We start from the raw sequence: 14,092 nt of genomic DNA, 5'->3' as shown, positions 1-14,092 counted from the left end.
TACCATGCCTTTTCACTGTGCTCATCCAATAGACAATAGGTGCAGGAGTAGGCCATTCGGCCCTTTGAGCCAGCACTGCCATTCACTGTGATCATGGCTGATCATCCACAATCATTACCCCGTTCCTGCCTTCTCTCCATATCCCTTGACTCTGCTATCTTTAAGAGCTCTATCTAACTCTTGAAATCATTCGGAGAATTGGCCTCGACTCCCTTCTGAGGCAGAGCATTCCACAGATTCACAGCACTCTGGGTGAGAACGGTTTCTCAACTGCGTTCTAAAGGGCCTACCCCTTATTCTTAAACTGTGGCCTCTGGTTCTGGACTCCCCCAACATCAGGAACATGTTTCCTGCCTCTAACGTGTTCAATCCCTTAATAATTTTATAGGTTTCAATCAGATCCCCTCTCATCCTTCTAAATTCCAGTGTATACAAGCCCAGTCGCTCCAATCTTTCAACATATGACAGCCCTGCCATCCCAGGAATTAACCTCGTGAACCTACGCTGCACTCTCTCAATAGAATGTCCTTCCTCAAATTTGTACTGCACACAGTACTCCAGCTGTGGTCTCACCTGGGCCCTGTACAACTGCAGAAGGACCTCTTTGCTCCTATGCTCAACTCCCTTTGTTATGAAGGCCAACATGCCATTAGCTTTCTTCACTGCCTGCTGTACCTGCATGCTTACTTTCAGTGACTGATGAACAAGGACACTTAGATCTCCTTGTACTTCCCCTTTTCCTAATTTGACACCATTCAGATAGTAATCTGCCTTCCTGTTCTTGTCACCAAAGTGGATAACCTCACATTTATCCACATTAAACTGCATCTGCCCACTCACCCAACCTGTCCAAGTCACCCTGCATTCTCATAACATCCTCCTCACATTTCATACATCCCTTAGCTATTAAGTTGCTGACTCAGATTGGGAGGGGGAGCGGTTAATTTTGTTCTGGAGAAAACCTTCAAGCTGGGAAACAATGCTCTCTAAAGAACTTTAGCTTTGATCCCATAAGAACACTTGTGGCATCTAAGTATGTGTGTATTATCATTGTATTACTTTTTTTAATACAAATTCTTTAGTGCTTTAATATGCACTAATAGGGTTTTTCGTATTGTGACTGATTCAGGCTGGATATCATAACAGTCTTAAAATGTGGGAAAATACTAGGCAGGTGGATCAGCAAACACAAAGAAATCTGTAGATGATGGAAATTCAAGCAACACACACAAAATGCTGGTGGAACATAGTAGGCCAGGCAGCATCTACAGGAGGAAGTACAGTCGACGTTTGGGCCGAGAGCAACATACATGTTTCCTCAAAAACATTGCAAGAGATTAGTAGTTAAACATGGAGGGTTAAAAGTGGGAATGTCTAATGTCATGAGTGGTAAGAGGAAGAGATAATAGTAAATATTAAAAGAATACGTTTACATTGCACTGTGGAAAGTTTAAGGGTTGGATCTGATGAGACCTAAAATGAAATATTCACCCATATGGGATAATAAGATAAGTAAAGCTCAACTGTTGCTTTTTCTAGAATCAGAAGAGCATTTGTTATATTACTAGATAGAGGAGATGGAATAAGTGTGACTGGCTTGTACTGACTCCAATGAATGGGCCAACTAAAGGGCTGTGCGTGTTGAGTGTGTTTAGGGATCAGGTACTAATGGTGAGAAGTCTTTCAGGAAACTTGGAAAGTGATCAGAGGTCAGGGGAGGAGAATATGGTTGTGTGGTGTAAGTATTTATTTGCTTTTAGAGTGGTTTTTTGGCAATAGGTTACTGAATATTGTCCTGATTGTAGTTTTCTACACCAGTTCTCAAGAAGAGAAAAGATTAAAAGCAGCAGGAAAAATTATGGCTTGGTATGCTTTTATTGGCCATCATTCATTGGGACTTCCCAATGGTACAAGAAGGGTTGTCAGTAATTTGGCAGTACTATTGGATAATATGCAGTACCTTTAAAAAAAATTATTCACTACCACCCCCGCCCCCAGAAGTTTTCATGTTTTATTTTTTTGAACATTGAGTCACAGTGGATTTAATTTGGCTTATTTAACACTGATCAACAGAACAAGAATCTTTCGTGTCAAAGTGAAAACAAGTTTTTACAAATTGCTGCAAATTTATTGTAATTATTAAAAACAAAATAATTGGTTAATTACTCACCCCCTTCAAGTCAGTATTTAGTAGCTGCACCTTTGGCAGCAATTGCAGCCTTGAGTCTGTGTGGATAGGTCTCTCAGCTTTGCACATCTAGACACTCCAATTTTTCTCCATCTTTCGTACAAAACTGCTCAAGCTCTGTCAGATTGTATAGAGATTGTGAGTGAACAGTCCTTTTCAAGTCCAGCCACAAATTCTCAATTGGATTGAGGACTGGACTCTTGACTTGGTCACTCTAGGATACTAATTTTGTTGTTTTTAAGCCATTCCTGTGTAGCTTTGGCTTTATGCTTGTGGTCATTGTCTTGCTAGGAAACAGATCTCCCAAGTCACAGTTCTCTTGCGGACTGTATCAAGTGTTCCTCCATGAATTCCCTGTACTTTGTTGCATTAATTTTACCCTCTACCCTTCCAGTGCCTACTGCACTGAATTATCCCACAACATGATGCAGCCATCTCCATGCTTCATGGTAGGAATGGTGTGTTTTTGATGTGCAGTGTTTGGCTTACGCCAAACATAGCATTTAGTCTGATGGCCAAAAAGCTCAGTTTTGGTTTTATCAGATCATAGAACCTTCTTCCAATTGACTTCTGAGTCTCCCATGTGCCTTGTGGCAAATTCTAGCCAAGATTTCTTGTGAATTTTTTTCCAACAGTAGGTTTCTCTGTGTCTCTACCATCTCACTCCTCCGGAGTTGTCATGGGTCTCTTGGGTGGCCTCCTTCATTAGTTCCCTTCTTGCATGGTCACTCAGTATTTGAGAACAGCCTGCTCTAGGCAGATTTACAGCTGTGCCATATTCTTTCCATTTCTTGATTGACTTAATTGTATTCCAAGGGATATTCAGTGAATTAGAAATTTTCTTATATCCATCTTTTGACTTGTGCTTTTCAATAACCTTCTGCGGAGTTGCTTGGAGTGTTCTTTTGCCTTCATGGTGTAATTTTAGCCAGGATACTGACTCACCAGCAGATGGACCTTCCAGACATGGGTGTATTTTTACTGCAGTCCATTGAAGCACCTTGTCTGCACACAGGTGATCGCCATTTAATTAATTATGTGGCTTCTAAAACCAATTGGTTGCATCAGTGATGATTTGGTGTGTCATATTAAAGGGGGAGAATACATGCAATCAATTATTTTGTGTTTTATATTTCTAATTAGATGACAAATTTTCTGTTGATCAGCATCAGCAAAAAGCCAAATTAAATCTACTGTGATTCAATGTTGTAAAACAATAAAACATGCAAATTTCCAAAGAGGAATGAATACTTTTTATATGCACTATATTAGATGCAATGCTAAATTCCATTGAAGATAACATAAGCTAACTACATTTGACAGCTTTCCATTTGCAGTAAGTCACTACTGTAGATTTCAGCAACGCAGCTTCACATTCGGGAAAGTACTATGATGCATTGAAGGTGCCAAGCGATACTTATTTACCACCCTTGTGCTTGACACAAAAGAGTATACAAAGCAGACTGGTGAATCCTTATCACAAAGGTTTAAAAGTTGTGACATTTTCACAATTTAGAAAAAAACACATGCTAGTGAATGAGATAGACATTTACCTGAGTATTGTGCTAATGGTCCAATAGAAACTGAAGGTGGGGAACTTAAATTCCTAATATTTAGGTTTAGTGTTTGAGATTAAGGGATGTACACTAGCGAAATAACATTTGGAAGATGTTAAGACTATTTTGTGGTCTTAATCACAAAATTGCAGTGTGTGGCACTAATGAGGTAAATTCTTCATTGAAGATTAACTGTTTTTTGTAAACCAGTTATAAGGTATTTTGATATATGTATAGTAGTTGTGACTAAATTTTTGGGAGCTAATGTTACACAGGAAGTGTTTCCTATAGTGACTTGAAACTGAGCTTTGGCAACAGTGGGTTCAAATCCATTAAGGAAAGCCTTCTTTAGTAACAATCAACAAAGCTGTTATTGACCTCATCTGCATTACTTGCAGTACTTAAATACTGCATTTATTTTGAAGCAATTCTGCATCCTTACAGATGAATGGCACATGCAGACTGCACTTTGTTAATGTGGCAGATAAAATGATCTATGAAGGAGTGATATAAAAGGTTGCTATTTGTCATGGAATATTAGAATACAAAACTTTCCTTCAATACATATACCCCATGGATACAAAATACACTATAGAAAAGCTTAAGAATGTCGTGCTAGTCATTAACTTAGAATGTGTACTTATTTGAGACCACCATGAATAGAAAACAAGTCATCTGCATGGATATTGTGGAAAGTTAAAGCAAAATTCTGGATTTAGAAATTGTATACTGAAATAGTGAAAGGAAACTCTACAAATCTCTGGTGAGACCGCACTTGGGAGTATTGTGTTCAATTCTGGTAACCTCATTATAGGAAGGATGTGGAAGCTATGGAGAGGGTGCAGAGGTGTTTTACCAGGATGTTGCCTGGATTGGAGAACAAGTCATATGAAGCAAGGTTAGCAGAGCTGGGACTTTTCTCTTTGGAGCGTAGAAGAATGAGAGGGGATTTGATAGAGGTCTACAAGATTATGAGAGGCATAGATAGGGTGGATAGTCAGTACCTGTTTCCCAGGGCATCAATAGCAAACACCAGAGGGCATAAGTACAAAATTAAGGGAGGGAAGTTTAGGGGAGACATCAGGGGTAAGTTTTTTTACACAGAGGGTTGTGAGTGCCTGGAATGACTTGCCACAGGGATGGTGGTGGAGGCGAAAACATTAGGGGTATTTAAGAGCCTCTTGGACAGGCACATGGGTGAAAGAAAAATGGAGGGTTATGGGGTAGTGTGGGTTTAGTACTTTTAAGGATTATATGGATCGGCACAACATGGAGGGCTGAAGGGCCTGTACTGTGCTGTAGTGTTCTATGGTTCTTTGGAATGTACCCTCTGTACGAAGGTTTGTTGTAAGGCTCTTGGCTTCCAAAGATGCTTCCACATACCAATCACTTTAAAGTGGGAATTTACAGGATTCCTGGTCATAATGAGGATTAGGCCTCAAACTGTGGTGTCACCTGTTTATAGCCACCCTGTAAGAAGAGGCGTTGGGAGTTGGTGCACTCCACCGGAGTGTTGGGAGCAGTGTGGGAAGCTGGGATTGGTGCCCCCCCCCCCCAGTGTGTTTGGCAGAGGACAAGCTGAATTGTGTTTAACTGCATTTCACTGATGGCTTATGTACTTGCTTTCTTCTACTGTGCATAACTGTTGGTGTTATGTTTCATACCTTGACCCTTTCATTTGGCTGTATTCTTGGGTATTCATGTATTTTTATTTTTTATTTTTTTTAATTGAATTTTCAAGTAGGTTACAGAATAGAAGAAAATAATATATCAAACCTCCCCCCCTAACATCCCTATATATATGAAAAAGAGGGAAAAAAAAGAAAAAGAGTGCCTGGATATCGGAAGATCCCCACATGCTCCATGGGGTTCAAAATAGCTTTAAATACCGTAGATTCCGGATTATAAGCCGCTACTTTTTTCCCACATTTTGAACAGCTTTGAACTCTGCGGCCTATAATCCAGAGCGGCTAATACATGGTTTTTTTTCATGCCGCCTCGTAAACATTTTGCCTCGTAACAGTAGACCAATAAAATTGATGAGTAGTTCACAGAGGTCCAATGAAATTGTACGATAAATCAAGCGCACTTTCACAATTAAATTATTGTAAATCAGTCATTTGTACTCACCCTCATCAACATGGAAAATACTCGAAGCAAGACCCGAGCGCGTCAGACCCGATTAGACCCGATCGCAATGCGCAAGCGTCAGACCCGATTAGACCCGAGCGCATTGCGCAAGCGTCAGACCCGATTAGACCCGATCGCAATGCGCAAGCGTCAGACCCGATTAGACCCGAGCGCATTGCGCAAGCGTCAGACCCGATTAGACCCGATCGCAATGCGCAAGCGTCAGACCCGATTAGACCCGAGCGCATTGCGCAAGCGTCAGACCCGATTAGACCCGATCGCAATGCGCAAGCGTCAGACCCGATTAGACCCGAGCGCATTGCGCAAGCGCGTCAGACCCGATTAGACCCGATCGCATTGCGCAAGCGTATCAGACCCGATTAGACCCGATCGCAATGCGCAAGCGTCAGACCCGATTAGACCCGAGCGCATTGCGCAAGCGTCAGACCCGATTAGACCCGATCGCAATGCGCAAGCGTCAGACCCGATTAGACCCGAGCGCATTGCGCAAGCGTCAGACCCGATTAGACCCGATCGCAATGCGCAAGCGTCAGACCCGATTAGACCCGATCGCATTGCGCAAGCGTCAGACCCGATTAGACCCGATCGAAAACGCTGCTTTTAAGTTAAAGTCGATCAATAACTTTTCCTGGTAGGCTGCAATATATATATTTTTACCAGTCGCTAGGAGATATTGGAATGTTGTTCGTGCTGTTCAGTAAAAAAGTATATGCAACGTAATTTGTGTTACCGATACGTATGTATATTTAAAAGTAGCGGTGCGGCCTAAAATCCGGTGCGGCCTTTACAATTAAAAAATTGATTTTATTTCTAAAATTAGAGCCTGCGGCTAATAATCAGGTGCGCTCTGTAGTCCGGAATCTACGGTATATATATTTCTTTCTTTCCCCAGATGACCAATAATTTTATCTTCGGAGCACCTATATATTTAATCCTATCTTTTGTAAATAAGGGCGCCAAATTTTCAGAAATATATTTATTTCTTAAATTATAAGTAATTTTTTCAAGTGGAATGCAGCTGAAAATTTCATTCTTCCAACAATCTATACTTAAGTATAAATCCGATTTCCAAGTAACTGTAATAGCCTTTTTGGCTACTGCCAATGTAATTTTTATGAATTCTTTCTGATATTTGTTCAATTTGGGTTTCGGTTTTATCCCTTCAATATCACCTAGTAAGAATAATATTGGGTTGTGTGGAAGTTGTGTTCCAATATTTGTTCCAGTAAAACTCTTAAATTTGTCCAAAAAGGTTGAATTTTAAAACAAGACCAAGTAGAGTGTAAAAAAAAAGTACCAATTTCTTGATTACATTGAAAACATCGATCAGATAAATTTGGGTTTAATCTGTTTATTTAGGGATTAGATATATAGGAGACTGTTTTGAAGGAGGTATATTAATGTCATTCGATCAATTAAAGAATAAATACAAAATATCAAATAACACTCTTTTTTGTTATTTTCAATTAAGGGCTTATTTAAGAGATAAACTGGGTCAAACAATGTTATTGCCGAAACCTAATGAAATAGAAACTTTAATTCATGAAGGAAAAATCAAAAAAAATATTTCTTGTATGTATAGTTTGATTCAAAAACAGGCAATTAAACAAGGAATTCATAAGTCAAGACAAAAATGGGAAACTGATTTGAATATTAAAATTGATGAAACAAGTTGGTCAAGACTGTCTTGACAGTATGACAAATACAACAAATGTTTGACTAAGATTAGTACAATATAATTTTTTACATCAATTATATATTACACCACAAAAAATAAGCAGGTATTCATGTATTATTGATTGATACTTAGACTTGAGCTTGATTCTGGAGTAGACTTTTCCAGTGCAATCCTGGCTTTTGTTGTGCCATCCATAAGTTTTAAAGGTGATCCTGAATTCTGCAACAGCCCTGGTCATCTGCCAACCTGCAGTTACATGGAAACCAATGTAGCTCAGTAAGAAATATTTGCCTTTCTGCATGTCATTTGTATTCAAATTGTTTGTTGGTTTCTTCCATTTCCTCTCGTTAAACTTGCTTGAATGTAAGATGTAGCCTCAAGCAATCTGTTTGATTAGTCTTCTAGTCCTGAAAATTTTGTGTGCCAAAATTAAATCTTTTGTTTCTTAAAGTTTCTAAGACTTCTTTTTGGAAGCATCTGTTGTCTTTTGGGCTTGGGCCTACAAGATATTGTAAGGAATTTCAGGTCTGTCTTCCACTGATAAGAAATATGAAAAAGTTTCAGTCCAGATTTGTCCTAACCTAGATGTTTTGATCATTTGAATTTGTGTATATTGGAATCAAAATATGTTTTTAAAAAAATGCATTTTAATGCAAATAAAAGGCTGTGCGATTGAGCTAAAACTATAGAGGCATATAAAAGCATTTGCAAAATTACAGAAGCTACCAGAGAAACTCAATGGAATAATCTTTTTTTTTCTTTTCTCAAGCTAATGGAAACAACACAAAAAAGTTTAAAGGAGACGGATCTCCCAATCCTCCTTCTCGTGTTCTTCATATTCGTAAAATTCCAAATGATGTTTCAGAAACAGAGGTCCTTTCATTAGGTATACCATTTGGCAAAGTCACTAATCTGTTGATGCTGAAAAGCAAAAGTCAGGTAGGTGCAGAAATGTATTTATTTAATTATTTTTCTAAATGTATTTAATATTTTATGGTCTTGCAGTATTTTCATGTAAAACTTTAAAAGAATTGTAGTTTTAAAGTTTAGTCACCAATTTGATATGAAGTTGACAAGGAATTTATATTTCTAATTGAATGTTTTAAAATTTATCTTGTCATAACATTCTGCACCAATGCAGGAGATATTTTAAAGCAACACTCTTAATAATTTTAATTGTACACTTTGCTAGGGCTGCTGCTGTAAACCTCTTGTTTCTGTTGGTGATAAAAGTAATGACATTTTCCTTGCATTATCTGCCCAATTTGAATTATAACATCCACTGGAATAGCTCATTTTAAGTCAGGGGTACCAAATAGTCATGGAAAATACATTATAATATGTAGTATATAAATTAGTATTTCTTAATTGGAAATGACTGAAATATTCTATTTATGTGGAGATAAACTACCTTGATCTGAGGTCTTAATCATTCTATTTCTTTTAATCATATTATTTTGCAAGTTAATATTTTTTACTTGTGCTTCTCACTCCCACTCCCTGCTGCTGCAGGCTTTCCTTGAAATGGCTTCAGAAGAAGCAGCCGTTACTATGGTGAACTATTACACTACAGTCACTCCACACCTCCGCAATCAGCCCATATACATCCAGTATTCCAACCACCGGGAATTGAAGACGGACAACTTGCCCAACCAAGCTGTAAGTATTTCTTGATGAGTGAAAATTTGGGGAGCAATAGTGGGGGGGTGGGGAGGAAATAATTTGAAATGTGTATATAAAAAAAATACAGTAATGTTGGGTCATGGGTGAAAGATGTTTTCTTTTGTTGTAATGGATTTTGGGTGTTGACAGGAATCAAATTTTGACCTGTAACTAATTGCTTTGTCCTCAGCATGTTTAAATATCTTTGAAAAGCCCTTTGAATGGCCAGACAATCTGGTATCCACCCTAAATGCACGTGTGGTATACACATTACTACAGAGAAGTTACTCTCTCACTTGTGAAATCATAATACCCCAATCTTAAGTGTTATTTAAATATGAGAACTTCCTAACTTTCCCGTAGAGTAATTTGTCATCATATGAAAGTGAGCACCAATTTGTGACTGCATGGTCAGTTACATCAATTTGCACCCTTTGTCGTTAATATGATCGGTTGACAAATGTTGCTGTTATTGATAGAATATTTCTGTCTAGCTGATAGAAAGGAAACACCTTTACCCTAGAATGTTAAAAATGCGGTACTTGTTAACATTTCGTAGCTGAGGGAAATAATGCTGATCTGCCTTGATAAGCTTTTTGAATGTATAAGGAAATCAGGACGCTATTACATTGGGATGAGATGAAAAGCAGGGAGAAACTATTGGCAGTTGTCAAGGAGGGAAAAGGACTCTGAAGGTGAAACTAGTTTTACCATGAAATGAGGATGATAAAGGATTTGAGTACTGAAGCAACACACACAAGATGCTGGAGGAATTCAGCAGACCAGGCAGCATCTATGGGTAATTTTATAAGTTTGGCTTTTTATTGAGCTATTTGTTATCACTCTGACATTATGAAATACCCAATTTCCTTTGGCTGATAGCCAATAAGTTGGCCTGAATTTAAAAATTAATATTTAATGGGAAATATGGTTGGGGCTGCACATGTGCATTCTTAGGTGCATGTATGGCATCTGTTAGTCTCGCGAGACCATGGATCTGTGCCTGGAAAGTCTTCTCCAGGGTGCAGGCCTGGGCAAGGTTGTATGGAAGACCGGCTGTTGCCCATGTAGCAAGTCTCCCCTCTCCACACCACCGATGTTGTCCAAAGGAAGGGCAAGGGCCGATACATCTTGGCACCAGTGTCGTCACAGGAGTTGCCAGAATGAGGTTGAAGACCACGTCGGACTGCCTTAGGGACTCCAGCTCCAGATTTGTCCTCAGGGTTTACTCCTGAAGCCTTTCCCATGAGTGGGTATAAGCGCAAGGCAGTGGAGGTTTAAAATCAGAGTTTTCCCCTCTTAGGTGGACGGCCTTCCCAGGCTGATGAGCTTCAGGTGCATGTTTAATTAGTAATCCAGAAAGTAAAATTTGGCGGTGATGAGAATATTTTGTTCTGTAAAAGAAAGTTGCATTGGTGATGGGGAGGTATTTGCCCCACTAGGTGTTCTCTTGGAATCAGTATTTTGCTCAACCTTCAGTACTGCTGACAAACTTCAGGGCTATAGTTTGATTGTGAAGTTCTTGCCCAGTCAGTGAAAAGGCAAAGAAATGTACTTAACTTATTGCTCACTATTATTGGGGATTCTGGTAGTGAGCCTTGCTGGATTTTAGAGCTTATGTTATACTGCATGTAGTTGGTCTTGAGATCTGCTTCACCAGTTAGATTCTGTACACTGCACTTTAACCAAGTAACTCTGAAGTGTTTTGAGACTGCTCATGAAAGAGCAGCGGGGATAACTTGGAAGGCATTCCTTTGTGCCATTATACATTGCCTCGTTATTGAAGTTCAGAGCCATAATTGATGACTACCTTGAGCACATAAGGTTTTTGAATGTGAGAGCTGTACAATATGTGAACTCATAGAATAGCATATCCTTTTTCCCTGCATTTCTATTTGCTGTTTGAAATGTATGTTTTGCAATTATGCATTACTGAAAATATTGCCCTCGCTTGTTATAGGTAAAACATCTTGACTAAACTTGTCCTTCTCACTTGTAATGAAGAGACAGCTAACTAAATTAGTCATAAATGAGAAATTTGAAGGAGAATTCCACTTGATTTCTTCAGCTGGTTGATATGCAAGCTAATTAAGAGGGCAAAATATTAATTACTTACACGTTAAATTATATAATTACGATACTGCCAAACTTGATGGGTCAACTGTTGATTTTGGCCAAGTAATTGACTGTGAAGATCACCAAGTCTGGAATATTGTGTAAGAAAAATTCTTACCTTGGCTTCTGTATGGTTTTTTCACAACTTCCATTCCCACCAATCTTACTGCAAAATCAAGCAAGCATCATCAAAGTCATTTATATAAGAAATTGAAGCCCTACTACTAATCCTGTGATACAGAATTCATTAAATTTTATGGAACAGAGACTTAGGCTAACTATTTCCTGTCAGCCAGGAAAAATAGTATATCCTCTACAGCAGCTTTTCTGCATTACACTTTGAAGCCCTTTAGCAATGTCATTTACCATTTCTCCATTATTCACAGCATATTACTTAAGAGAGCTCTCAATAACCTGGGCAAACATGATTTTTCACAGAAAGCCAATACCTGATTTATGTTGAAATTTACAAAGTGCTCCTCTTTGTTGTCAATGACAGTTACTGATATTTTTCCAATGTTTAGTTTCCCACATTTTATCTCCTGCTTTTAACAAATTAATTTTCTTTTTTGCAATATTAATGCAATGTTGTTCAAGTGAATAAAGCATTTGAAATTTAAAACCAATACATCAACTATCTCAAGCCATATTTAAGAAGATGAGCATAATCATAATTGAATAAAATCTGGGATCTAATAGACTAAGATCTTTTGAAGGCAATGTTGCAGTAAGATACTTTCTATTTCTCCAATCACTGGAATCCTTTGAACTATAATATACTGAAGAACCCACAACACTAGTTAGCATTCTTTCAGAAGCTAACTGTGCAAAGGCAATGCTTTGAGCATTGCCTTTTTCACACTTTCAAAGTGTTATACTTTTTTAGGCCACCAGAAATCAGCAGATATTAAAATATTTTGGCATGTTTTACTGATTGTCATGGTCAGTTATTTTATGCAGTTGACTGAATTTTAGTCAAGAGATTAACAAGTTTAGATCTCCAAGCATTCATGAGTAATATCTACATCAAGTTAGTTTCAATTGTTAAATTCCAGGATAGTAATCAAACCATGACAAGTTTCATTTAGAAGTGTGATTGGTCAGTAGTCTGAACCCACTCTTTAAAAAAAAATGTGCCAAATTTAACATAAAAATAAATGAAAAATGTAAATTGATATTCAGTCCTTCCTTTGAATGGATAGATTTTATAGTTTTGCTGCAGGAGCAAAATAGTGAGAAATAGTACTGTGCTACAGTGTATGTTAGTAACTTCTGAGGGCCACTTTAAAGTCCTTGATTGTTGAAAATTGGTGTTGAAAATCTAACAGATTGGATTTGACATTTTTCAGCAATTTTGTTCACTTCATAGAGACAACTGCTGTAATGGGGATCAGGGTGGGAGTATAATAATTAGTTTAGATTCCTCCAATTAACTGAATGATAAAACATTAGTTTTCATAATTAACCTATTTTAATAGTAAATATCTTTACTGAAATATCAAGAGACATTGAGTTTTAACAGCTAGGAAATTAGGAGTAGACCTCCACTAGATGTCTAGTTATTTCTGGAGGCAGAGAACATTTATTTTGGAAACTAATGTTCATTCATTGCCAAGGAATTATTTTAAAGCTTTGGGCCTGGGTTGAATGGCACCTTAGCATCCTTCCCCAAAGCAGAAATTTTGAACCTCTGGGATCCCTCAATCAACATGCTCCCATAATACTGTAATGCTATTGGATCAGGTGTTGCAAGATTTAGACCTCCAGATCTAGGTGAATATGCTCTTGTGTGAATATTGCCCGTGTCTTTTTTTGACTGTTGAAGTTGCAGGTTTCAAGACTTAAAATGTTTCATGCCTCTGAAATGCAGAGAGCTCTTAATTGTCTGTCTTAACTGATCATTGCAACATTTTCAGTGTTAAGGTTGTAAAGATTTTTAATGTACTGGCACTTGCATCCATTGCTCCACATTCATTTCATTGCAGATGCCTGACCATTTTCTGCTATCTCCTCGAAATTTCCTCTAACCAGTGGCTTCCAATTCTGTGTAAAACCCTAAATTTAAAAAAGTGATTTTCCACTTTCAAACAGTAGATCTTAGTTGATTGTGTTTATTTAAAAAAAGAGCCAAGATCTGAAGGTAATTTTTATGTTGAGAGTTTACTTTGCAATAGCAGCACGTGTGGAACGAATTGTGACTTTGCTTCACATCCAGGCTATTGTAAGACAAAAGATACAGTAAAAGTGGTGTCTACAACAGTTTTCACTGGCTGACCTTTAATCTTCCATGAGCTATGTACAGGAAAGGTTATACTGCTTTGCCCACACCAGGAATGGGAGCTGAGCTTTAAGTATGAGGCTGCACAGGTGGTTTTCAGCTTGTAGGAAGCTAATTTCTTACAGCAAAGAAGAGTTTCCTTTCTTGGAATCCACATTAATATAATGGCTCATATAGAATAGGTAAAATGTGAAAATGATTCAGCAACTGCATTAAGGTTCACCAGAAAGTCAATTTGAATATTGAGGTGTGATGGTAGAGTTGTGGATAGTAAGGAAAGTTGCTAAAAGATGCAGTAGGATATTGCTCATTTGAAATTTTAGGCATACAAACAAGAAGTGGAATTTAAACCAGACACATGAGGTATGCATTTTAGGAGGTAAAGTCCAAGAAAAAAGTTTACAGAAAATGTCAGGATACTTAAAAACATTGACTTAGAGATCTAGGGGTGTATTTCATGGCTC

General features: G+C 38.1%; 1 protein-coding gene across 5 annotated transcripts in view; it reads left to right on the top strand.

Annotated features, from left to right (window-relative positions):
* The window catches only part of ptbp3 (polypyrimidine tract binding protein 3), a 75,769-nt gene that overhangs the window by 30,770 nt on the left and 30,907 nt on the right, over positions 1-14,092 (top strand). For all 5 annotated transcript variants that reach the window (XM_073048603.1, XM_073048602.1, XM_073048601.1 and 2 more), the window contains 2 exons: positions 8,343-8,512; positions 9,086-9,232. In XM_073048603.1, coding sequence (XP_072904704.1) covers positions 8,343-8,512; positions 9,086-9,232 — 317 coding nt within the window. The remainder of the gene's footprint in view (positions 1-8,342; positions 8,513-9,085; positions 9,233-14,092) is intronic.

This window comes from Hemitrygon akajei, chromosome 6 (genome assembly GCF_048418815.1).
Source record: "Hemitrygon akajei chromosome 6, sHemAka1.3, whole genome shotgun sequence".
In the NCBI taxonomy this organism is placed as follows: Eukaryota; Metazoa; Chordata; class Chondrichthyes; order Myliobatiformes; family Dasyatidae; genus Hemitrygon; species Hemitrygon akajei.
Note: the sequence above shows the minus strand (reverse complement) of the source record. Positions and strands in the feature narration are given on the sequence as shown.